Genomic DNA, 25863 nt, shown 5'->3' with positions numbered 1-25863 from the left:
CAGCTCTGAAGTCTGATAGATTGATGTTCGCTGCGCTTCAGTCGCCCACTGGATGAAAATGTGACAAAAGGAATCGGATCAGCAGGCCGGAACCAGAACGCCACCAGGGAGGGTCAGAGGTCATGGAAGGCCAGAGGTCAGGATGGTTCAGAGGTCAGGATGGTTCAGAGGTCAGGATGGTTCAGAGGTCAGGATAGGTCAGAGGTCAAAACATCTGGAGGGTTGGGAAACCCACATCAGGGCAAATTCCCTGATTAATGTCCACTTGTTTTTGGTCCTAAGTAGAAAATTATTGCATTTATTTTATTTTATTGCTGCATATTAAAATTATGAAGTACATCCAGTCAAATAATCCATCTCTGACCTTCCACCCAGGAAAATCTAATGCCTTATTTCCAGCAGTGGAGTAAATTAACTATATCCCATTTCTTCGTCCAGTTGGATGTTCCAGCTTCACATTTCTCACTCTGAAAACGATCAAAACAGTTTCCCCATGTTTCTAAAAGAGAAAATCCATCTCAACTTTTCTTCTGTTTGGAGTTATAAAAACATTCTGTAAGCATTAAAAAATGATTTTTCTCACACAGAAAACAGAGCCATGAACACCTGATCTTCATCTGCTCGCAGGTAAATCTGTCCTCCATCATTTCTCTGCCCTTCACAGCCCTCTGCTGTCTCTTAGCAACGCCAGCGGCCGGATCAATGGAGCCACAGAGAGATGGATGAGGGGCCGAGAGGACAAAAAGAGGGAAGGAAGGGTGGGGAAGCAAGGATGGAGCATGAAGAGGAGGCTTGAAATGTCACCATCTGATCTGTGCGCATGAGATTTTAAAGAGACAGGCTTCATTTCTGCACATGTGAGGCGACACGAGGAGGACAGTATGGAGTTTATGTCCTCAGAAACAGAAACAAATCTGACGACCTCCATGAGGAGGAAGGTACTGGCTCTTCATCATCACCAGCTGGGTGTGCATAAAAGCTCCAACATGCCCCCTCTTTAATTAAAACATGATTTAACGACCTACCTCCGTGTGGCACCAGTAGATCTGCTGCTGCTGCTGCAGCTGCGGCTGCAGGTCATTCAGGCTCCGCAGCCTTCCAGCAGCCAGCCACGCCGTCTGAATGTAAATGCGTCTGTTTATTCTCCGGGTCCAAAGCCTCCAGAGCCGGAGCCGAAACCTCCTGGTCAGAGGAGCAGACGTAAAAACAGCCAGAGGAGACGCTGCCTGCAGATGCTAAAAGCTGCTAACTCCGCAGACTGGGAGCTGGTCGGAGCGGAGGAGGACGCCGGGACAGGTGGAGGACCGCGGGGGGTCCACAGAGCCAGAGCGAGCCCCGAGGCCGGTCGGACGTGTCCCGGAGGAGCTGCGAGGTCGGAGTCTGTCCCGGAGAAACCGTGGATGATCACCGGCGGCCACGGCTGTCAAACTGACCGGCGATAAACCACGACTTCCGGTTGTAATCTTTCACAAAAAAGCCCGAGCAGAGATTTTTTGTTGTTGTTGTTGTTGGTTGTGCAAAGAAACGAACGACATGGTAAAAATCACAATTAATCAATCAGTCTTTATTTCTTGAGCATTTTCTTACATAACAATGTGAGATAAAAACAGAAGGTAATAATGAGAAAACGAGCTAATCGAAGGTAAATATGGTCTCATGCGCACAAATGGGGATGAATTACTGCACAAAAAACTTTGAAATTTTGGGATTAATTTCAAAACTTTTCTAGAAAAAATAACATTTATGAACTCCTTAAGTTGAAAATGTGTGACTTTACAACTTTTTAAACTAAGAATATTTTTTTCTAGAAAAATTTGAAGATTAATCTAAAATTTTCTGAATTTTTGGCGGAAATACTTTAAAAAAAAAGAAAATCTACAATAAAAAATAAACCATGATAGTAACAGGGAAACCCCGTACAGACATATTTTAAACTGATGTGATTTTGGTTTGAAGGATTGAGGAAACACAACTGTGTTAATTGCGAGTATGAAACACTTATAGGTGAACAAAAAGTCTGAGATACCTCAGAACAAATAAACAAGAAATACAATTGCCAAAACTATACACATGCATACAAAGTTACAAAAAGGATTAAAAAAAAACATATAGCACACGTAAATTGATTAAAATATACATAAGAACTACAAATATAATAACTTAAAATGGGGTTAAATTAGAAATAAACAATCTTTTTTTTTTTACTGAAACGCAGCTAGGCAATAAATAAATCAAGTTTTAACTATATAAGTAAAAGATAAATAAAAATCAAATGAATGATAAAAATATCTTATTTTAAATAAAACAAATTTCCAATTAATGTAATAGCAAGTAACTTTCATTTAGAAAGAAATAATCATATTTGTTATGTATTCTTTTGAGTGTTTTGTTGTATTTTATCCTAATAGATCTTGATCTCAATACATTAAAATAGCTAATTACTCTATTAAAAAATCCATCCATCCATCCATCCATCCATCCATCCATTTTCTATACACCCTTGTCCCTTAGTGGGGTTGGGAGGTGCTGGCGCCTATCTCCAGCTAACGTTTCGGGCGAGAGGCGGGGTCACCCTGGACAGGTCGCCAGTCTGTCGCAGCTGTTCAAAAATATAAAGTCATATTTTACATAGATTCATAATACATCACAAGTACTTGTTTTGATGCTAATGATTTGAGACTGCTCATGAAACCCCAACATTCAGTTTCTTAAAAACTTTAGACAAATATTAATAAAGGTTTATTAATAAAGAAATACATCTGATAGTCAGTGACATCCACATATTGTCACTGCTATATCGATGAAAAGTTGAGTGGCAGAATAAAAGGGTCACTGATGGTCTCCATGCCACTGATGCAGTAATTCAGCAAAAATGATTTAACTGGACTATTAACTTAAGAGAAAAAAATACTTGAAATATATCATGTTTTGTGTAAATAATCCATATATATTTTTGAATTTCAGTACTGAAACAAATACAGTTTTGTAGTTCAAATTACTGAGACAAATCTGCATAGTTTTTTCAATGATTAGTTCATTTATCAGTGCTTCCTTTTCTTAAAGATTTTTAAAAATATATGTTTTCTTTGCTGGCTTTGATCAGTTCCTAATCGGACCCTTCCAAAATAAATTACAATTCTTGTATTTTCCTTTTTCTATTTACTGTATCGTAACTTTATGATCCTTTGTCGACATCTGCTGGACATATTGCGTTACTGCAGAGAATAATTTCAGTCAGGCATTGTTTAGGGCCACCTATCTTTTGCGACCGTTGGAAAGACGGACCCCGGCTTCGGAAAGCTTCAGAGAAAGCTTTGAATGGATGATTTTTATCCGCTGAAATCTCAAACATCTAATTAACTACCCCGGTAAATATTTTATTTTGCACATCTTTAGTTTGTTTGGAGCTAAGCAGATGCTGTATGGCGGTAGAATGTTGCTGTTTTTCAGTGAAGCGGATGCATCTGGCAGAAAGTGGCGCTTCGTATGAAAAACGTAAAAATGGAGGTCAACTCGACTCAAACAGGCCGAGTTTTTATTAAAAACACTGTTTATATCTGCAGAGGTTGATTATAAAGCAGGAGTCTGTTCTAATATGTATTAACTTTTTATTAGTGGAGTTACGGGCAGCTAAACATTAACAATGAGCTGAAAGTTTGCTAAAGGAGAAGCTAAAATAAGCCAGTTGTAGTCCAGAGCCAGCGCCGGATTCTAAACCACACCACTCAGACGAGTTCCCTTCACACTGGATCAAATTACAAATCCCAAACGTTTTGCAAAATTCAATTAGTAGATTTTAAGCTCCATAGTAACATACTTTAAAAAAATGTATAAAAGTAACATTTCTTTGTGCTTGCAGAAACAACTGCCGTTATTTTTTGTAGTAAAGACCACTTAAAGTGAGTTATGAAAATGTCCAGATGTTTGTAAAAGTGAAAGTTCTGGTTTTGTTTAGTGGGATATTGAAGAGTGGTTCTCAATGTTGGGCTCGGAGCCCGCAGTGGGCCATAGCATGCCAGGCAAGGGGTCAGAAGATGCGCTTCAAAAATCTTACATACAGTATTATACTTATTCACCAAGCCAAATAACCCAAAATCAAAAATTTGAATCTTTTTAAATGATTTTTTTCATACTGTATTTGAATGAAGATGCAACAGACTGATGTTTGAACATTACTGTTGTAATTTCAGGTTTAAAGCTTTTATTCTAATGCTTTTCTATTAATGGATCTATGGAATGTGGATGGTGTTTATCTTTTTGTTTATTAATCCTGTAGGAAAGCTATGTATAGTGAAGGATTTATAGTTAGGGCCACAATCTGTGCAACTAGCATTGAATAAATCTGAGAAAGTTTGTAAACTGTCCATGTTTCATGAGGTAATTTAGAAGTAACTCCAAATTTATGTAACCGTTGACATTTTTATTTGATTTACTCAGTTTAATTGTTATTCTTTTTCCAGCAGGACTCTTGGTTAAACATAATTAAGCTGCTGTTTTTGTAACTAACTACATAAAACATCTTCCACTGCTGCTTTTCTTCCTGTTTATTCGTAGTTCTGGGTTGAGCACTCCGTTAGCCGTCACAGACAACAGCGTGAGGAACCATGTTTCTCTACAACATCACCCTGCAGCGGGCCACCGGCATCACTCATGCCATTCATGGAAACTTCTCAGGTGAGCTTCCTCTGCATATTTTTCCTTCCTGTTCAGTCAGGTTATTTGGCTGAGCTGCTTTCAACCCTTTTTGGTTGGAAACCGTCTTTGACTCATTTGCTCTTTAAAGTGGAAGAAGTGATTTTAAGATTTTTAGGGAGCTTAGCGCAGATTAAGTTTAATCTGTTTGTGTTTTGGTAGGAACCAAGATGCAGGAGATTGTTGTTTCCAGGGGAAAGATCCTGGAATTATTGCGTCCGGATGCGAACACGGGAAAGGTGCATACCCTCCTCACGATGGAAGTGTTCGGCATCGTCAGGTCCCTGATGGCCTTCAGGCTCACAGGAGGAACTAAAGGTATGTCGTCATGGAAACGCTCGCTCAAAATGCAGAAATTAAACGAGCAAATAACTACCCGTGGCTTGAAGAAACCAGAAATTTGATCCCAAATTGTATCTTAACTAGTTTGTAGTTTCATTTAATAACATGTTTTTCATTTTGATTTGCAACACCAGTTGCAAATAACTTCATAATTTTGACAGAATAGACTGTTTATTATCAAATGTCAGCATTCATTGAGGCCTTGCATCCATACCGCACACTAAACGGCAGGTTTTCTTAAAACTTTGATGGCATTTACTGAACTATTGGTAGGTTAATAACTGAGTTACTACATAAACACAGTCATTTAATGTGCGATATGGAGGAAGTATTAATAATATCTATAAGTTAGACATCAATTGGAATGAAGCCTGACCTTTTGACTGAAGCAGGTTGATAACTGTCAACTTACTGAGAGTCAAGAAACTCTGAGAGAATTTTCTCCAAAGTAGAAAGATATAAAGTTTATAACTTTAAAATGCCTTCTTGTTTCCAGACAATAATCATGTTTTCTCTCTCTGACATTTCTCAAAAAGTTCCCTTTAAACAGCTTCTTATGTCACTTAATTAATTACTGAAAATAGCTGCTTTGAATTTCTTTCCTTCAGTAAAACCATCCACACAGAAGAGTGTGGTGGGTCTCAATGACAACACTGGGTAAATTATTGACTGATCAAAGTGTTGAAGGTGTGATGAGTTTGTCATGTCTCTTCTCTGACATAAGAAGTGGAGAAACATTCAACTCTCTGATCTCAGCACAGCTCTGCCTGGTGAGCTGTAGTTGGGTCACAGGTCAGAGAAGGAGCCGCAGTGTGTGTGTAACTGTGTGATCTGTGTTTGTTTCTGCAGATTACATCGTTGTGGGAAGCGACAGCGGCCGCATCGTCATCCTGGAGTACCACCCGTCCAAAAACCAGTTTGAGAAAGTTCACCAGGAAACGTTTGGGAAGAGCGGCTGCCGGCGCATCGTTCCCGGACAGTTCCTGGCCGTCGACCCAAAAGGAAGAGCTGTGATGATCGGTAGGTGGTGGTGTACCTTTCACACAGTGTAAAGTTTAGAGACGTATCTGTCCTGATATCGGAGGGTTTTGTGATAATTTGCCTGATCCATAAGTGTGGATCTATCAAGTCTAATTCTATGCTTTATTTTTTATTTTATTTTATTCTTAGAATTCTTAATTGCGCTTTCTGAGCCATTAGAAAAAAGGTTTGTTGCAGTTTGTTTTTTACGTTTGACCAAAGTCAAATAATGTTTTTTTTTTTTTTTTTTCAGTGTCTTTGGCTGTTCTACTCCTGACTGAACAAATTAAAGTTGTTTTCTTTTTACATGTTTGACCAAAGTTTGTGAAGCTACAGGTGTATTTAAGTGAGCTGTACAAGCTTCATGGATCTAATGTGCATTCCCCCCTCCCCCTCTTTCTTCCAGGAGCGATAGAGAAGCAGAAGCTGGTCTACATCCTGAACAGAGACGCCGCTGCCAGGCTCACCATCTCGTCTCCTCTGGAAGCTCACAAAGCGAACACGCTCGTTTATCACGTGGTCGGAGTCGACGTTGGCTTTGAGAATCCCATGTTTGCCTGTTTAGAAATGGACTACGAGGTGAGCTGACGGAAACCAGTTTGTACGTTCACACAGCTGGAGCTTTGGAGTGATGAGTTTGTCATGTCTCTTCTCTGACTGTCACTGGAGAAACATTTACCTTCTCTGACCTTAGAAAAATCTCACATCCAGGGTTGATTAGAAAAGAATCACAACCGTCAGGAATCCTGTTATTTATGTTTTTTGTTTTGCATTTATATTTCCAGGAAGCCGACAACGACCCGACAGGAGAAGCTGCTGCAAACACACAGCAGACTCTGACCTTTTATGAGCTGGATCTGGGTCTGAACCACGTGGTCCGGAAGTACAGCGAGGCTTTGGAGGAGCATGGAAACTTCCTCATCACCGGTATGGATGTTTAAAACATAGCCAAAGATTCCTGTGGTATACTTTAATCAGTACTGTACAGTTGAGGCCATAGACATAACTAAATAATAAATACATTTGTTACATCTACGGTTGAGGCTACCAGTAACTCACTGCTAACATACCCAACAAACTAGTTGGGTATGTTAGCATTTATTGCCTGTCGGCTGGATGAAGTTTAATTTGTTGTGATATAGCTCTTCATTTTCATTCATAATGGTTTTAATAAGTCTTAACCTTGAGTTGGTGAAACCTGAAGAAACCCATTATAAACTAGTGTTTTTCTGACATTAGAGTCAGGCAGAGAAATGCTTCTTACCTTCATTGATGGATGAATTAAGTGGGTAAAATGGCTGATCAAAGTGTTGAAGATGTGATGAGTTCGTCATGTCTCTTCTCTGATACAAGAAGTGGAGAAACATTCAACTCTCTCTGATCTCAGCACAGATTTCACCGTAACCAACATGGAGGCGCCGTTTTATCCGTGTTTCCTGTGAAACTGAACCTGTTGCTGTTTCTCCTTCCTCTCCGTTTAGTTCCCGGCGGTTCGGACGGACCCAGCGGCGTTTTGATCTGCTCTGAAAACTACATCACCTACAAGAACTTTGGGGATCAGCCCGACATCCGCTGTCCCATCCCCCGCCGCAGGGTGAGTCCTAGTGACCTCGTTGACCCTACGGCGCTGTCCTGTGGCTCTTCTGCCTCTGAGGAGCCAACCTGCTGCCACTCGGGTAGAACAGGAGCTGGTTTTATGCTGATTTAGTGAAAATGTGTTTGTTTTTATCCTACAGAACGACCTGGATGACCCTGAGCGCGGCATGATCTTTGTCTGCTCAGCCACCCACAAAACCAAGTCCATGTTCTTCTTCCTGGCTCAGACCGAGCAGGGAGACATCTTCAAGGTCACCCTGGAGACCGACGAAGAAATGGTGAGTAAAAGCTTTTGTTCTTTTATGATGGGTTTTCTGGTAATAAATGTTTCAGTAATTGCTGTGACACACATTCACAATCATACAGTTATTCGCCACTTTTATTGTTATCGTAACTGTACCCAAAATATTATAATTAAACTTTAAGTTCATATCATCCACCTCTATTTCCAGGTCACTGAAATCCGGCTTAAATACTTCGACACGATCCCCGTGGCAACAGCCATGTGCGTCCTGAAGACCGGCTTCCTGTTTGTGGCCTCAGAGTTTGGAAACCAGTAAGTTCTCCTCCTGGTGTAACTCAGTCATCCTTCGTTTCTGTCGGATCTCCCGGTGAAACTCTGCCTCCGACTCCCTCAGTTATCTTTACCAAATCGCTCATTTGGGCGACGACGACGAGGAGCCGGAGTTCTCCTCGGCGATGCCGCTGGAGGAGGGAGACACCTTCTTCTTTCAGCCTCGGCCGCTCAAAAACTTGGTGCTGGTGGATGAGCAGGAGAACCTTTCCCCCATCATGTCCTGTCAGGTCAGTCCGTCTAGTTCCACTCAGGTTCATCAGGTCTGCTGGATAAGATGAAGGAAAATACATCTGTAGTCTGTTTTTGCTATAGATTGCTGATTTGGCCAATGAAGACACACCTCAGCTGTATGTGTCCTGTGGACGGGGACCAAGGTCCACTCTGAGGGTTCTTCGCCACGGACTGGAGGTAAACCCCAACCTGCTACCGGATCAGTACGGACCCTCACTCGCTCTGCCGGCTGAAGAACTGATGAGCTTTTCATGTCTCTTCTCTGATGAAAGCTGAAGAGTCTTGGAAATATTCTGATTTCAGCTTGAAGGCAAAGTGTTTGTTTTATATTAGGGCTGAAATGATTAATCGGATCAATCAGTTATTGAAATAATCCTCAACTAATTTAGTAATCAACTATACAGACTCAAACAAAGGCTAAATCCTCACAGAGTAATTAAATCAATATAATGGTAAATATATATATATATGTTTTGTATTTAAGGTAAAAATGTAAATATGTTCCACCCAGAACAATGTTTTAGATTTACTTGGTCCAATTTCTATAAAAAAATATCTTCTATTAAGCACCTTTTGTTATCCAGTTAATAACCAGTTAATCCAAAAATTAGTCAACAGATTACTTCTCCACTGTTTTAGGACTGAAATGATTAATCCTGATTAATCAATTAGTGAAATAATCTCTAAGTAATTTAGTAATCAATTATTAGCTGGAGTATACAGACTCAGAAAAATACCATTTGCTAAAAAAACAACATATTCAGAGCACTAATAAAAGCAAAAGTATAAGAAATAGATTTTGCATTTAAGATGAAAACATCTCTTGTATTTTACCCAAAACTCACTTTTTTTTTCCAGAAATTCATCTGGTCCAAATTCATTAAATAAATGCCACATTGTTGCATTTTAGGCAATAAAATGATTATATTGAATTGAATTATTTGCTTATTTTCATCTTTTAATATCGTATCAAAAAAAGGTTTAAGTGTTTAAATGAAAAATCAGCACAATGTGACAAAAGTATCCAATTATTTGTGAGAATAATCAATCGAATGAAATAATGAAGTTTTTATTGTTTTTATTGTTTTTATTCTATATCCCGTAAAGGCCGTCGATGCCAAAGCATTCAGAGACACATGTTACTGTTCAGCACGTTTCCTCCTTTTGCTCCATTTCTGTAATCATATCCAGCTCCCTACTCATCCTCAGAGAGACTCATAAAAATATGAAGATCTGTTAGCAATTCATCATAAATTGTGAACAAAAGTTTTAGAAAACCGCAGTAAGTTTCTCTGTTGTCAGAAACGTTATTTTGGCCAAAGAAAGTTCCTCCCTGCTGTGGAGCATCACAGCTCAGCCAAGCCTGGACTTTTCCTAACTGATGCTTTCATGTTGATGCACTCCAGTCTGATCCCTGCTGTAGGATCAATAAGTTTTTACTTCGTTTTGATCAGAAGAGGCCAACATAATGGAGAACACAAATAATTCAAAACTGCATCACTGCTGCTAAACAGAGTCATTCTGCTTGTCCTCACAGTTTAAGTGTTTGCAATGTGTGGTCATCAAAGTGCCTGGCCCCTCTCATTATTATCTCATTAATGTGTCATATTTTGGACAGTGGGTGAAGGAAAAGTGAAAGTGTATTTCCCTGTGTCCAGGTTTCAGAGATGGCTGTGTCTGAGCTGCCTGGTAACCCCAACGCCGTGTGGACCGTACGCCGACACGTGGAAGGTAACATGCATTCTCAAAGAATAAAGAAATTATAGCCGTTCATAGTAAAGTACAAACATTCAGAGGTAGAATAAAGGACATTCAACATCAATGGAGTTTACAGTTCAACTCCATTTGTTTCTATTTATTTCTCCTTCAATTCTTGACTTGTGAATCGCTCTTTCTTTCTATCCGATCGCAGGGCTTATACAGGTGCTTGAAATCCTTGAAAATTCTTGAATATCAGTTAGGTGTTTTCAAGGTTTGGGAAGTGCTTGACATCCAAACTAGAATCTTTGTAATAACGTCAATCTAACGTTTGATTTAAAGCCTAAATGTGGAAAACGTTATGATGAAACCAGATGTTTAAAGATAATAAAAAGAGACACACATTTTTTCTTACAGTCTGAATTAAATTGGACCAAATTTCTCTTGTTTCAGGTCAGTTAGAATTACCAAAATAATTTTTATTTAATAAACGAGATTTTTTAGTAACTTTCTCAGACCAGTCAGATGTATCGAAACCTAAAGTATAACATCTTATTATATTTTACATTTACTTAGAATGTTGAATAGTATCATTACATATTATTAACAGTAATAATAAATAGTGAATTGAAGCTTTTTATTTTAGTTCATTTGTATTGTTTTTATCTCCAAATTGGTGATGGAAAAGAATGAAAACTTAGTTGAAAATGTTAGAAAAGTGCTTGATTTTTCCTGCCAACAGCGACCTCTGCTGGCCACAAATGAGACAGAAAACTGTTTTAAATGAAGAAGGACTGAGGCTGTTTAAGCTGCAGGGTTTTGATCTTCCTCTGCTCCTCAGATGAGTTCGACGCTTACATCATCGTGTCTTTCGTCAACGCCACGCTGGTTCTGTCCATCGGAGAAACCGTGGAGGAAGTGACAGACTCCGGGTTTCTGGGAACGACGCCCACTCTGTCCTGCTCCCTGCTGGGCGAAGACGCCCTCGTGCAGGTGGGTGTTCGCTGGACACCTGCAGACACCGCATGAGGATACTTTTACCCCTTGACCTTTGACCTGCCTACAGTAACCGGTTTCTGCAGTGTGTAGAAGAGCAGAAACGGCTGCGGTGGGCCTGTTTGGTGGTGCGAGGAGTTTGGAAGTGTTTCATCTTGTGTTTTTCTCGCTTCCCGCCTCGTCTAGGTTTACCCGGACGGCATTCGTCACATCCGAGCGGACAAGCGTGTGAACGAGTGGAAAACTCCCGGGAAAAAAACCATTGTCCGCTGCGCCGTGAACCAGCGGCAGGTCGTCATCGCTCTGACCGGAGGAGAACTCGTCTACTTCGAGATGGATCCGGTAAGAAAACGGAAACATTCTATTAATTTATTCAGCACTAACACTGTCTAAGGTTATGGATGAATTATTCTGTAACGCCCAGATTTAGCATTTTAGAATTCTGACAGAAAAATAAGGACATGATCTGAAGGATGTGAGGCGAAGGCTGCTAGACTTATAGCTGTGTACGGAGAAAGTCCAAACAGTCCTGGACCGAAAGATTTAAGATTTGGAAGAACTAAAACCAGGTTTTATTCCTACTAACATGTCTAAATAATGTAAAACCAAGACAATCTGTTTCATGACTGTTTTGATTAGAAGTAGGAAAGTTAATCTACTCCAACACCATCCTTTAACGTTTTTCAACAGAACTGGGGAGTGAAAAACTCCAGCATCCTTTGGGTATATCACACATTCAGAAAGCCATGTTACGCCCATATATGGTGCTGCTTCCTGTTTCTGAAGTCCATGTCACAATATATATTATAACTACTTGTCCTCATCCAAACATTAGAAATGTGTTTATTTGCATTTGTCCCACCAGGATGGTGTCAGCATAAATGAATCACCTGCCATAAAATATTCAGTTATTAAAAACACTGCAGTCTTAAACATCTGGTATATATTAATATACAGAATAATTTCCAGAAAGAGGAATTTTGTCTTTAGAGCTGAAACTATTAATCAGATTAATCACGATGAACCTATTATTGAAATAATCAACTAATTTAGTAATCGAGTAATTGTTAACTGGAGTATTCAGACTCTAATTAAAACAAAACCACACAGAAATATATACATGTTTTCATTTAACATAAAAAAATCATCCTTGTCTGTAAATATGTTCCACACAGAACTCCTCCAGCTGCAGTTTTAGCTTCGTCTGGTTCAAATTCTGCAAATTTATTAATCGGTTCACCCAAATACTAATCAACAGATCAGCCGTGTGCTTTATTGATAAATCTATCAGGAAGAGCTGAACTCCTCAAACGTTATTAGAAGAATGTTTTTAGCTGCAGATGAATCCTTTTCTACAAGTGATGAAGCATTTACTTCATCACTTGTGGAAAATGCTGTGTTGTTTCATTTCAGGCAATAAAATGTTTATTTGAGAAAATAATTTATTTGCATCTTTTAATTTATTTATAATGTTGGATATAAAGGCTTAAGTGGTTAATTGAAAAATCTGCTGAATGTGCCAATATTTTTTTTTATATTTGATTAATCATCAGAATAATTGATTACCAAAATAATGGTTAGTTGCAGGCCTAGTTGTCTTTGTCAGTGGGTGTAGCTGATCCCCCTGCTGTGGTTTGAGTGGGTTTTTCCTGCGTTCCCGGCTCATAACGCGCCTCTGCTTCGTCTGCAGTCGGGCCAGCTGAACGAATACACGGAGCGGAAGGAGATGTCTGCAGACGTGGTCTGCATGAGCCTGGCCAACGTCCCGCCTGGCGAGCAGCGCTCCCGCTTCCTGGCTGTGGGCCTGGTGGACAACACGGTCCGGATCATCTCCCTGGACCCGTCGGTACGACACAAACACCCGGGTTGGAGGGAAGCATCCTGTGGAGCGGCTCGGCGCTCTGGGAGGGTTTAAAGCTGATTTATTGTTTGTTCATCGAGGTGTGACTTAAGTTGCATTATCCTCTTGGTTAAGGATGGTTTGCAGACGAAAGATCCAAGCATTCAGACAGATAGTTTAAGTGCTGATGTTTTCCAAACATCAGGATGCCTTCAGACATTGTTCCAAACTGTTGGGCTTGAGTTTCCTGCAGGATTGATTGTGTTTTTCTGTCTCATCAGTTCCTCCCTTCCCAAAAGGAAAAGGTTTATGTTGCATGAAGCTTCCCTGCTGACCCAAAATGAAGCACTTTAGGGATCAACAAACTTTTATTCCAATCCAGCTGCATATTTTACTACGTCAATTCCAGAGAGCAGTTTTTGTCATTCCATGAACTTTTTAGACTTTTTGGAACTGGCCTGGTTTGAAGTTTGACCGTTGGATGCAGAACATCATATTTGACCTGAAAAATAATGTTGCTGCAAACTGCAGCCATCAGTTTTATTTGTCCCAACTTGTAAACCTTCTCCACCTCAGGACTGTCTGCAGCCGCTGAGCATGCAGGCGCTTCCTGCTCAGCCGGAAAGCCTGTGCATCGTCGAGATGGGAGGCGTCGAGAAACAGGATGAAATCGGAGATAAAGGAACCATCGGCTTCCTCTACCTCAACATCGGCCTGCAGGTATTCCTTCTTAATTTATTCACATCCAGGATGAAACCCAGCATACATTGTTCTGTCAAGACCCTTAATTAGGGATAAAACAATTGAAGTAATCAACTGATTATGTAATCGATTGATCATTAACTGGAGAGCATACATGGCCATTTGCTGTAACAACTCAGAGCAGTAATTAAGCCAAAATGAATTGAATTATTTTTATTTTTAATGCTTTTTTTTTAAACAGAATTCTCAGCAGACATGTTGAATCATGTTTTGAATCTGAATAACGTGGTGATTGATCATTTGTTTAAATGTTTTTTTATTTTCTTTCCTGTAGAACGGTGTTCTGCTGAGGACCGTGTTGGACCCGGTAACCGGTGACCTGTCGGATACCAGAACCCGGTACCTGGGGTCCCGTCCGGTCAAGCTGTTCAGAGTCCGGATGCAGGGACAGGAGGCTGTATGTCACTGTTATTTATCACCACGAAACATTGAGCTGAAATATGTTGACGTATTTGTTTTGCTAAAAACGTTTTTTTAATCCCTGTGGGAAAGTGAGCTGTTTTGGTCTTCCTGGCAGGTTCTGGCCATGTCCAGCCGCTCGTGGCTCAGCTACTCCTATCAGTCCCGCTTCCATCTGACGCCGCTCTCTTATGAGACGCTGGAGTACGCGTCCGGCTTTGCCTCAGAGCAATGCCCTGAAGGCATCGTGGCCATCTCCACCAACACTCTGAGGTAGGATTCAGGTTAAATGCCAAATCATTTGGACTTGTTGTGGATCTTATTGAAACTTTACATTTCTGTGGCTGCTACAGCTCTGACTGTTATTTGTCACCCAAAAAAATGCAAATAACATTTTAATAATCCCTGACAGCGATGCACTGACGAGAACTTTGTGGCCAATCTTGAGCTTTAGATATGAAAACATTTTCTTCTAAACCTCCCACCATGTGCAGTGGTTATTTTTACTAAAAGCATAGAAAGACATTATGTCTGTTTTTACTTTTTCCAAAACAACAACAGAATAAATAGTGTTTATACTTTAAGGTGTTTTTAGGCTCTTATGCTAAACAGGTTAGCATCCATGTTCTGCTTACATAGCATTCCGAGTTTCATGTTAGCCATAAAGCATTTGTTCAATAGTTTTATCAGTGTAACATCTGGTTAGACAGGAGAACCATGAATTGTTTTATTAACCTTTGGGATTAATACAGAATTTCTAAAACTGATTAATTTACTTTCTGGCTAAGTGAAAACTTATTATTTCTCTGAACTTTATTATGATAAGAAGATAAAATCTGAGTACAAAGTCTGAATGCATTTCCATCACTAAATAATGTAACGATGAACAGATTGTTTTTATTATTATTGATTGGTTCATGCTGAGGTAAATGTAACCAGTTAAAAATATCATCTTTCTCCCTGCAGGATTTTGGCTCTGGAGAAACTGGGGGCCGTCTTCAACCAGGTGGCGTTCCCTCTGCAGTACACGCCCCGGAAGTTTGTAATCCACCCGGAAACCAACAACCTCATCCTGATAGAGACCGACCACAACGCCTACACCGAGACGACCAAAGCTCAGAGGAAGCAGCAGATGGCTGAGGTCTGATGAGTTTCCGACTTATTTAAGACTCGACTGTTGACTTCTTCAGGATTTGGTTTTGTAACTTTGTGTTTCCTACTTAGATTATAATAATGACCAAGTCATCTGGTCATTATTATGAAGCTACAACTAACATGAAAAAATTGTTAGGAGTTATAGACGTCACATAAAACTTCACTGTCTCATGTTTTATCGTGTTTCTCCATAAAACACGAGATAAAAACAGTTACTGAGGCGAGTCCAAGTGAAGTCTTTTGTTTCTGACTCCAGTCCTCATCTCTCTGCCATCAAGTGAGGAATAAGAAACACAACTTTCTGTTTTTTAGGGAGGCTTTTTATACCAGATCCCATTTGTATCACTTTTTTTGCTAAACAATCTTATCTACCTCAGCAAAGATATAAAATCAGCCACTGTCCTCTTCTGCTCTGCAGTGAAAGAGGTTTGACTGGTAGACTGGCCCACATGGTCATGTCTGCATGTTTGCAGTTAATAGTCACCCAATGTTACCAACTCAACGATTTTCTTGATGTATTTAGCAAAATTTCAGACAAAAGAAGTTGGTGTTCGCTGAAATCAGAATCAGCAAATCTGATTTTTTAAATATCTGTAATTGACAATCAGCCAGAAAACTACAATCGGTGCATGTCAGGTTTGTAAAAATCTCTGGTAACATTTTCTGTTATGTGGTTGAAAGTGAGGAGGTCTGATGGACGTTTGGTCTGGAAGTTTTTGTCGGATCGCTGTAATCCTCTGGTTCCCCTGCAGGAGATGGTGGAGGCGGCCGGTGAGGATGAGCGAGAGCTGGCTGCCGAGATGGCGGCGGCGTTCCTGAACGAGAACCTCCCTGAAGCCATTTTCGGCGCGCCCAAAGCTGGAGCGGGTCAGTGGGCTTCACTGGTGCGACTGGTTAACCCCATCCAGGGCTCCACTCTGGATCAGGTGCAGCTGGAGCAGAACGAAGCTGCCTTCAGGTGAGCAGGATGGAACGCATCCCGTCTCACTTTCCTCACCCACCAGAATCCTTCTCACTGGTTTTCTTCTTCTTCCCCTTTCCCAGTGTGGCCGTGTGCCGCTTCCCCAACACCGGCGATGATTGGTACGTCCTGGTGGGAGTCGCCAGAGACATGATCCTCAACCCCAGATCTGTAGGCGGTGGCTTCATCTACACGTATCGCCTCACCGCCGGAGGGGAGAAGCTGGAGTTTGTGCACAAGGTGGGTTTGATAACTGGGAATGTGCTCACCTCCATAGTTTAGCTCTCCATCTGGGATTCCTTCCCTCTGCCCGTGATGATAAATCTCCTGCCATGTGGTTAAGTTGCTCCCCTCTCCTGATGTTTGACCGGATCACCTCGAGTCTGCAGCAGCTGCTTCTGATGCAGCTGTCATCAGGCCGATCGTGTCTGCTAGCTGTACATGTGGAAAAGATGGAGCGATGCGTTTTGGGATGAAGAAAAGGGAAAATTACTCCCATCTAAGTCTTGAAGGGGTGGTATTGTGTATTTTCCAGTCGCATAGTGGCATTTATAGCACAATCAATTAGAGCTGTAACGATCCATCAAATGATTCGAGTACCTTGATTATTCAAATTTCTGAAGGTTACATTATGTTTTACTATTTAATGCCATGTGTTGCACCTGGATGATTATTTGTGTTGCACAACTAGGCCTGTTACAGTAGTAAATTCTGCTGGACGATAAATTGTTCCAGAATTTATTACGATAAATGATAATACTGTTGATTTGATAATATAATATAATAATAATGTAAGAACATATTCTCAAAGATCAATAAACTTAATATTTAACACTGGAACTGTAAGACATTTTAAATATCCAAATTAAATAAACTGAACAAAAATGACAAATAAAATTAAATATGAAGTCTTTGTAAACAAAAACGACGAGTTGAGACCAAATCATCAGGCTGTGGACTTTTGTCATCCAGCTTGTATAAAAGTAGCTGATGTGCAGGTCCACCAGGTGTTTGCTAATTGCTTCCGGCTAGTCTGAAGGAGCTGACTGGGGGAGTAGCAGGGAGGGCTGCTCTGCGAGGTAGAAACTTGAAAGCTGCAGCTCAGAAGAGGAGGCGGAGCTACGTCCAGCCAGGCGTTTCCCACAGCTGAATGGTTACCATGGAAATTAAACGATTTCTCAAACATGCATGAAAAAATTAAGGCAACATTTTAGGTATGTTTTTGATGAGGGAATAGCATAACATGATATAAAAAGCTCAAAAAAGTAAATTTTACATAACACTGACCCTGTAATGGTGGCAGAGAATCCCACAGCATCCCGACTGATTTGGGCATTTCCCCAGAAACCGGATCAGGGCGGAGGGGATCGGCGTGAATCAGCACTTTTGTCACCTGACGTGACTGATGAGTCAGCGTATTTCAGAGCCGCATCAGCCGCTTCTTTTCACGGAGCTGCAGGACTTTCCCAACCACTTCGCCGGATCCCACGGTCGCTCCGCCCGATCACACAGATCCAGTTTAGACTTTTTATCCATAAAACTCTGAGCTGAAATAAGTAGTTGGATGAAACGTGGTGACAGACGCCTCGGCAGACTCTCATGGATGTTCGTGGTCTAGCAAAGCAAATAGCTTCCGGTCTGCTGGTGCTGAACGAAACCTGAGGAGAAAGATCCAGGTGTTTCAGATTTTTCCACTCTGCAGCATTTTCACTTTTTTCCTTTACAGGACAGGTTCTTGATTCCCTTCTCTGATTCCCTGTCATCAACTTTATTGTTTTGTTTTGTTTTGCACGCAAACATCACATCTGGGAAGTTTCCTGTGAGACAGTCTGTCGGTGCAGATTATTAACCTTTTATTAAAACTTGTTCTGAATTATGAGTTAATTTTGTCTCCATTCAAGTCCACCAAGATATTTGCACTAGAAACTTGATCAAAATTCTCTGAGCATGCTCAGTTGAATAAGTAGAGAATATCTGTGACTCCTATTGAAAACTCCAGTTGGTCTCATTAACATCAAACTTTATTCCAAATGTTATTGAGGGATCAGTGAGTTCAGACCAGCAGCAGGTCTCCGGGAGCTCAGACTTCCTCATCCCGATCTGGGAATCTTTCACTCCTGTGTGTGTGAGGTGGAGCAGATCTGTAAACATTATGGATGAGAGTCGCCTCAGAAAGAAAAGCTGGCTCATTTCAGCCTGACGTGTAGTTGACAAAATACTTAGCAGGAAAAAACACTTCAGACAAACCAATAAATGTTTAAATCTGGACATATGACACAAAGGAACTCGTGTCAGTCCTCCTGTGCTGATTCTCCCTGAACTTTGTGTTTCCAGACTCCGGTGGAGGACGTGCCGCTCGCCATCGCACCGTTCCAGGGACGCATCCTGGTCGGAGTCGGGAAACTGCTGAGAATCTACGACATGGGCAAGAAGAAGCTGCTGCGCAAGTGTGAGAACAAGGTAAGACAAGAAACGGTTTCCTGTAAAATAAATAAATAAAAATATTCTGAGTCTTAAGCCTCAGTGGTAAAGAAACTGACAAAAGCAACAGGTTGAATAAATAAACTGCTACAAATCATCTTCCAGATGGTTCTGGAAGGGCAATTAGGAATTCAAAATATAACGTAAAATAAGTAAAGCATGACTTCGCTCAGAGCACTAAACGTAGAGTTAGATTTAACAGATCCGCCTTATGGATCGGACACATTTTCACCCAATCTAGAATTTTTTCCAATATCAGGACTGATCCAGATATTAATACTGGATCGGTGCGTCTCCACTGATTTCTTTTCTCGCTCAGCGATTTGCTCATCAGTCAGAAGGGAGGCAGATGAAGGTGTGACTTTTTTCCTCTTACATGCTGGGAGTTTTTGAGCCTTTAGTTTTAATTTTAACTCCATGTCCAACTTTAGTAAATCCAAACCTTTTCCCCTCTTATTGTTTATAAAAACCACAGCAGGTGTGTGTTGTTTGATCGTTCCCACCTGGAACAAGAACGAGTGAAGTAAATCCCTAAAAGACCAAAATGAATGTTACGTTGTTGAACATGAAATGTGGATGGAAACTTCTGAGCACAGCTGTAGGTTCATTCCTTACAGTCCTGATGAAATCAGTGATTTATGGTTTTCTCTGATGCCCCCACCGCTTCAGAGGTGGAATCCAGAGGCCTTGGTTGAGACGTTGAGGCGTCTCTCTGTGCAGCTGCCTCTCGGCTCGCCCTCCACTAATTGATTTGTCTGTGAGAAGACCCGCATCGCTCTGAGTAATAACTCAGCTTTTACATTAATTTCAAAGCTGCTGCAGAAACAAGAGAGATTTAACAAAAACACACACTTTGAAATCTTCGTCCTAGCTGATCATTATGGCACTTTGGTCATGTTTTCCCCAACGGAACCAAAACTGGTTTCATACCACTTAGTTTTACACTTCGCTCAGTTTACAGCAGATTAAAGTGTTGCAGTCTGGGTTCTGTACATGAACTTTGTCAGAGTTGAAGAAGTTTAAACTGCTGACAAAAAGTGCAAATTTCCTTCAGCGTGTTTGCGAATACTTCAGGATGCACACAAGCCGCCATTTTTATCCAATCAAGATGCATTTTGTTCACATTGAGCCCTCATGAATGCTGGAAGTCCCACCATCTGCATACTTAATTTTTTGCTCTTGCTTCGTCCTGCAGCACGTTCCCAACCTGGTGACGGGCATCTACACCATCGGCCAGCGCGTCATTGTGTCCGACGTTCAGGAGAGCCTGTTCTGGGTCCGGTACCGGCGCAACGAGAACCAACTGATCATCTTCGCAGACGATACGTACCCCCGCTGGGTGACGACGGCCTGTCTGCTCGACTACGACACCATGGCTTCCGCCGACAAGTTTGGCAACATCAGCATCGTAAGTGCAACGATACGGACATGTTGGAACAGGATGCTCTTCTTCTCTTCCTCTTGTTTCTTTTTTTTCCTCCTCTTTCCACTTCCTGAAACACAATGCTTTATAATTATTCTCATTAATTAAGCTGTTGTTACAGCTTTGTAGCATTCGTTTCAGCTAACGACGTTGGACCATTTTAGGACTTTTCCTTGAACTTTCCGTGTGCGATCCGTACATTCCCACACTGTAATTCAAGACCTGGTGTCTGTAGAAACCGTTTCAACATGTTGTACTAAATTCAACTGCAGTCCAAATATAAAATGTATCATGTGAGTTCTTCTAAGAACCCGAGCCATCTGGAGTCCTGTGGGGGTTTAACGAGATGCGAAGACAAACTCGTCTTATTTCTGTGGTTTGTTTTCCCAGGTGCGTCTTCCTCCCAACACCAGTGATGATGTGGATGAAGACCCCACAGGAAACAAGGCTCTGTGGGATCGAGGTCTCCTGAACGGAGCGTCACAGAAGGTCAGAAAGAAAAAGTCCTTCAACAATCGAGTGTCTTTTATGCAACGGGGTCTTAGGACCATGCTAAGAAAATTCAAAATAAATACAATTACGAGAATAATGTCAAAACAATACAGGAATAAACAAGGACAATTACCAGCACAAGCAAAAAGGGTTTAGAAAATCCGAAGAGCGTCTGGATCTCGACTTGTTTCATTACACATCACCAGACTTTGGGATTAATTCATTTTCCTTATGAAAAATTATTAATGCTGATCAATTAGCATTAATCCTTAATCACGATTAATTGGTTTTCATTTTCCTAATGAATATTGAGATTAATGTGATTAATTGTTCCAGCCCTGATATTATCCAGAGCGTCTCAGAATCCGCTGAGTCAGCAGATTCTGAGCCTTTTTATCCACATGGTGACCGTCTGGGCCTTCAAGGGTCAGATCCTAACCACAGGTAGAAGTCTGGAGCCCGGCCGTTCAGGCGTCGCTGCAAACGGCTAAATTAGAGACCAAAGTTGGAGCTAAACAGAACCAAACCTCTCAGAGGAACACAGAAACCGAAGAGAAAACTGTTTGACCGTTGGGGTTGAAATCTCTGATCTGCTTCCTGCATTGTTTCTGACCTCCACTGCTTCTTCTTCATCACCCTTCATCACCGACCGCAGGTCGGAGCTCCTCGCAGCATCGCTCAGCTGCATACTTGAGGAGCTGGTCAGGATCTGTTTAGGTAGCAGACGGGGTGGGAAAGTCCCTCCAGTTGAGACATGATGAGCTGGTTCCAGTGTTTGTCCTCTGCACCGTTGATTCATTTGGAAATGTACTGCGGCTCTGTTTATAACCATGAATGGAAACGCCCAGAACGCTGTGCGTCGGCTCGGCTTTCTGAGAGTTTTACATTAAATTAGAAGCATTCCTCTTTCATTTGATTAGTTCGTTGTGAGAAAACGCGGTCAGGCGAAATGAAAGGGACGACTGTCTGTCCACCAAACGTTCTGTGTGAAGACGACTCGTCCCAATGGAAACTTTTACTGCTGTTTTTAGGAATAAGCCTTTTTTTAAAATATTTTGCTCATTTAATTAATTTACTGTTTAAAACAAACATGTTACATAAACAAAAAGTTTGAATTAAAAGAGTCGTTGGAAGAAAAAAATCTTAAAAATTGACTCAAAAGTGAATTTACTGAACCATAAAACGATGAAGCATCAATCATCCATTCAAACACATTAATAACAAAAAGAATATCTGTTGTTTGTCTCATAACAAGGCATTTTCACATGAAACGGTGAAACTAGAACTTTTTCACCAATATTAAGGAATTATCAAAGTCGCCTTGTTAGTTTTACTGAAATATTTGCTCTAGAAATGAGTCCAAAAATACAATGTTACCTTCTGTTGTCATGAAAATGCTGCTCATATCAAACTGAATCTGGAACATTCGTTGATTTTTATTGATCAATTGCAATTTTGGTTTTTGAAGGTTTTACTTTTGGAAAATCAGGATTTGTTTTTCCACTAATGTTCTCCCAAAACTCGCCATCTTGTTTTACAGCTTCTGTTTATTTGGACTTTAAATTCAGGTCAAATCTATGACGCAGTATAAGTGTCACACTTAGATTTATTTGTTTTTTTGTTGTTTGTTTTTTTTTCTGTATGAAGTCATAATATTTCAAGCATACAGTCGTAGCAGTACAAGAAAACGTCATATGTCAAAGTCGAAATTATATGAAAATAAAGCTATAAAATCGCATGTGCCTGGACAATACACGATACCGCCACTTTAATTAGTGCGTCTGCTACATTTAAGCAGATTGAGCTCATTTTTATTTATTTAAGCCCTTTGTTTCTCTTGATTTGCCTAATTTTGGTCCAGATGAAGATCTTTCCGTCAAAGCAGAGTATTTCCTCTGATCGCTGCCGCATGTTTGCCCCACAGTCAGCTGGCTGTTTTGGGGCAGGGTTCTGCGGCGGCTTTGTTTATGTGTTTATAAATCCATTCGCTCTGACCGTGCCATCAAAGAGCAGCGTCTTGGTCTCCCTGTGCCACCCTGGGGGCTTCGCTGCCCGTCACGGGGCGGCTTCACACACAGCCGCCGTTGTTCGGCTTCAGAGGGATTCTGCGGTCTCTGCTTATTTGTGTCTCACCGCAGGCTCTGTTTCAGCGTCAGCTTTCCTCCCTCTTGTCTCATCGCATCAGCGTCACGTACGACCGGCCCAGTCCTGAGGTTTCACCGCCGCTGAATGCCGCCTTTGTGCCCCAGTGCTTATCTTCCACTATCTGCGGCGAGCGATGTCGGATTAAACCCAACGCTGGGGCGACCCTGGCTCGGACACGGTTGTTAATGTGCGGCCAGATCACACAGACGCTGAAGGCCTCTGAGGCCTAAAACCGCTGCATCTGACCGGCGTCGTGGTGTCATCGATTAGCCACGGCTGAAGCCAGATGCCTTGTGGTTTCTCAGCAGGCAGTTTCTGGGGCAGCACGGTCACCTGTGGCTTTCTGTTTGCCTCTAGGCAGAGGTTGTGGTGAACTACCACATCGGAGAGACGGTGCTGTCGCTGCAGAAGACCACTCTGATCCCCGGCGGGTCGGAGTCGCTGGTGTACACCACGCTTTCGGGGGGCATCGGCATCCTGGTGCCGTTCACGTCACACGAGGTAAAACGTCTGCTGCACACAGATGCGTGTCAAAAAATAACAAATATAGAGGAAAAAATAACCTTTTCATCTTTCATTTCAGAACGAGTCCCTTTATTTCTGTAATTTTGATGATTTTTGGCTCATAGATAAATGTTAATAAAATAAAATGTTAATATTACAAAAGATCAATTAAAAAATGTAGATTTTAACAGAAATGTCACTTCAATGCATTCAAATGTTGGTTCCTGCATCAATGCGGCGTAGCATGGAGATCAGGCTGTGGTTCAGGAAGTTCATGTTGCTTTGGTAGCTTCCTTAAATACACGGCTGTGGTCCATTAAAGAACTGGACCCTAACAAGGACTACAAGTCAAGTCCTTGTTGTCTAGAATTACAAGAAATGGTTCCTATAGTTCTCAAGAAAGAGGACTGAATATTTCACTCTGATAATCGGGTTTAATGATTGAGTTTCTGAAATGAGGGATGAAAATATTGAACGTTTTATTTGTGTTAAACGTTGCCAGCCATCTTTCCTGAAATGTTTCTCAGATGTTGAACGTTTTCCCGTCTTTTCTCCAGGATCACGACTTCTTCCAGCACCTGGAGATGCACATGCGCTCCGAGTTTCCTCCGCTGTGCGGCAGAGATCACCTCAGCTTCAGGTCCTACTACTACCCAGTGAAGGTCGGTGTGTTTTTACTGGAGATGCTTCGCTAATCCAGCAACTTTATTAAAAAATGAGGGGAAAACATTTTCAACGGCAAAGTGAAACCAATTTTCTGGAGATTTTTCTGTCTTTTTCTTTGTCTTTCTCCATCTTTCTCATTCTATTTCTCTCTCACTCTATCACTCTTTTTCTCTTGCCTTTCTTGTCTGTTCCTCATTTTTCCTTATCTATCTTCCAGTCATCCCTTTCTTTTTCTGCTTTCTTTCATTCTTTCTCTTTGCCTTTCAGTATTTGTCTCGTTTTTCTTGCTCTCTTGTTCCTTTCTTTATTTTTCTTTCTTTCTTTTTTCCCTTCTGTCTTTATTTATCTCTGAACACGGAGCATGATGATGAATTAAATCTTTCACCGGTCCGTTTTCTGCTCCGCTCGGGGAATCTGTTCACTGTTGACCCGATTTGTTCAAACAGTTGCTGATTTTTATTTGCCGTTATTAGACTTCAGTTCACATTTTGTTTTGCTTCATTTCTGTTCGTCATAAAATCCTTATGAAATGCGTAAAGATTTGTGGTTGTGATGCGATAAATTGGGGAAAAGTTTAAAGGACTGGAGTATTTCTGAGCAGATCATGAGTTTGCCTCAGATCAGCAATCTATCCCCGAAGATATTAAACTTCTCTTCAGATCTTTGACGAGCTTTTCGCTGGAACAGGAAGTTGAAAGAGATCAAAAGTTTTAGTCCAAACCAGAAACGTTTTAATCTAATTTAACGTTTCGTTCCTGCAGAACGTGATCGACGGCGATCTGTGTGAGCAGTTCAACAGCATGGATCCGCACAAGCAGAAGAGCGTGGCGGAGGAGCTGGACCGAACACCGCCCGAAGTCTCCAAGAAGCTGGAGGACATCCGCACCCGTTACGCTTTCTAACCGCCCAGCAGGGAGCCGCATTTCTACGCATCAGGCAACGCCAGCGCAGGAAAGACACAGGTCACTGAGGAGAACTTTAGTTTTTTACGGACGACTCATGAAGAAACGTTCATAAACAAACTTGTGGAGAAGAACTTCCTGCCGCTCCATAAAGCTGGAAAAAAAAAGGACCTAATTCCTGATTTTTCTGCTGACTGATCCCAGCTGGATGGAGGAAAAGTTTTATTTTACTGTGCATTAATTAGTCATAGTTTCAGCCTCACCTCCACCTGTTGTGCGGCTCTTCTCTGTCCTGCTGGGTCATTAGACGACCAGGAAAGTCATGGTGGAAAAACACTGGCCATCTGCTCCGGGTGGTAAATTCCCAACCTCAGCCACAGACGACATTCCAACAAAAAAATGAAATGAATAAAAAAATCGGTGGACGTTTGGGTTTGTGGGACTGGGGTGAACATTTGTTGTTTTTTTTTGTAAATAAAGCTGTTTTTATAAAATCAGTTTTCTGTGTCTGTTTGGAAACTTTCCAGGTTGAAGCAAAATGAGTCCAGTTTTTAAAATCTTCATTCATTCCTACCTGAAACATCTTGGTTTATAATTTCGCTGCTGTTGCGTTTGATTTTTGTTTTGAAAATGAGAAAGCGTAGCATCTTGAGCGCTGCAGTTCCAGGGTAAACGGTGCGGTTTGGCGTAAGCCTCTTCCACAAACCTGGAAGTTACTCATCCGTCTGTCATTCCTTCACAAACCCTGTGCACACGACGAACCAGATAATCCCATTACTCAGTTTCCTTCTCCAGTCAATCCCAGATGAGGTTTAAACGCAGCGCTGGATCTCAGGAGCAGACGGACAGGAAGATTACCAATTTGTCTGGTTTTGATCCAAAACGTCAACATTAGTTTCGAGCTGCGGAGACTTCTTAGGATCCAGATAGAGAGACAGATTGTAACAGAAATGTTTTTTTCTAAGATGTGGAAACATTTGT

The 25863-nt window shown here is 41.3% G+C and overlaps 1 protein-coding gene and 1 long non-coding RNA gene across 2 annotated transcripts in view; one reads left to right on the top strand and one right to left on the bottom strand.

Annotated features, from left to right (window-relative positions):
* Positions 1 to 1819, bottom strand: part of LOC106946285 (uncharacterized) — a 32992-nt gene extending 31173 nt beyond the window's left edge. Inside the window, exon 1 of the long non-coding RNA XR_001424738.1 lies at positions 1026 to 1819. This is a non-coding gene — a long non-coding RNA (uncharacterized LOC106946285). The remainder of the gene's footprint in view (positions 1 to 1025) is intronic.
* A 1295-nt stretch (positions 1820 to 3114) lies between these two features.
* On the top strand, positions 3115 to 25379 carry sf3b3 (splicing factor 3b, subunit 3). Its single transcript, XM_015030500.1, has 27 exons — positions 3115 to 3368; positions 4555 to 4674; positions 4855 to 5010; positions 5884 to 6054; positions 6461 to 6633; positions 6840 to 6981; positions 7536 to 7648; positions 7791 to 7928; positions 8103 to 8206; positions 8289 to 8454; positions 8540 to 8635; positions 10117 to 10189; positions 10998 to 11149; positions 11339 to 11494; positions 12843 to 12998; positions 13569 to 13712; positions 14029 to 14151; positions 14272 to 14426; positions 15120 to 15294; positions 16061 to 16266; positions 16353 to 16509; positions 18604 to 18729; positions 19946 to 20158; positions 20564 to 20662; positions 23168 to 23311; positions 23872 to 23976; positions 24742 to 25379. The coding sequence occupies exons 2-27, from the start codon at positions 4605 to 4607 to the stop codon at positions 24880 to 24882; spliced, it is 3654 nt and encodes a 1217-aa protein (XP_014885986.1). The 5' UTR covers positions 3115 to 3368; positions 4555 to 4604; the 3' UTR covers positions 24883 to 25379.
* Positions 25380 to 25863: the final 484 nt, after the last annotated feature.

Source organism: Poecilia latipinna, unplaced genomic scaffold (genome assembly GCF_001443285.1).
Source record: "Poecilia latipinna isolate Pla-1442-1.1 unplaced genomic scaffold, P_latipinna-1.0 Scaffold184, whole genome shotgun sequence".
NCBI classification, from domain to species: domain Eukaryota; kingdom Metazoa; phylum Chordata; class Actinopteri; order Cyprinodontiformes; family Poeciliidae; genus Poecilia; species Poecilia latipinna.
This window is presented reverse-complemented; position numbering and strand designations above follow the sequence as displayed.

What these genes read in the sequence shown, in the direction of transcription:
- sf3b3 (XM_015030500.1), top strand. Translation starts at nt 4,605, where the DNA reads ATGTTTCTCTACAACATCACCCTGCAGCGGGCCACCGGCATCACTCAT. An exon ending in TGAACGGAGCGTCACAGAAG is followed by an intron (nt 20,663 to 23,167) that starts GTCAGAAAGAAA and finishes GTTTGCCTCTAG; the next exon opens with GCAGAGGTTGTGGTGAACTA. An exon ending in CCTACTACTACCCAGTGAAG is followed by an intron (nt 23,977 to 24,741) that starts GTCGGTGTGTTT and finishes TCGTTCCTGCAG; the next exon opens with AACGTGATCGACGGCGATCT.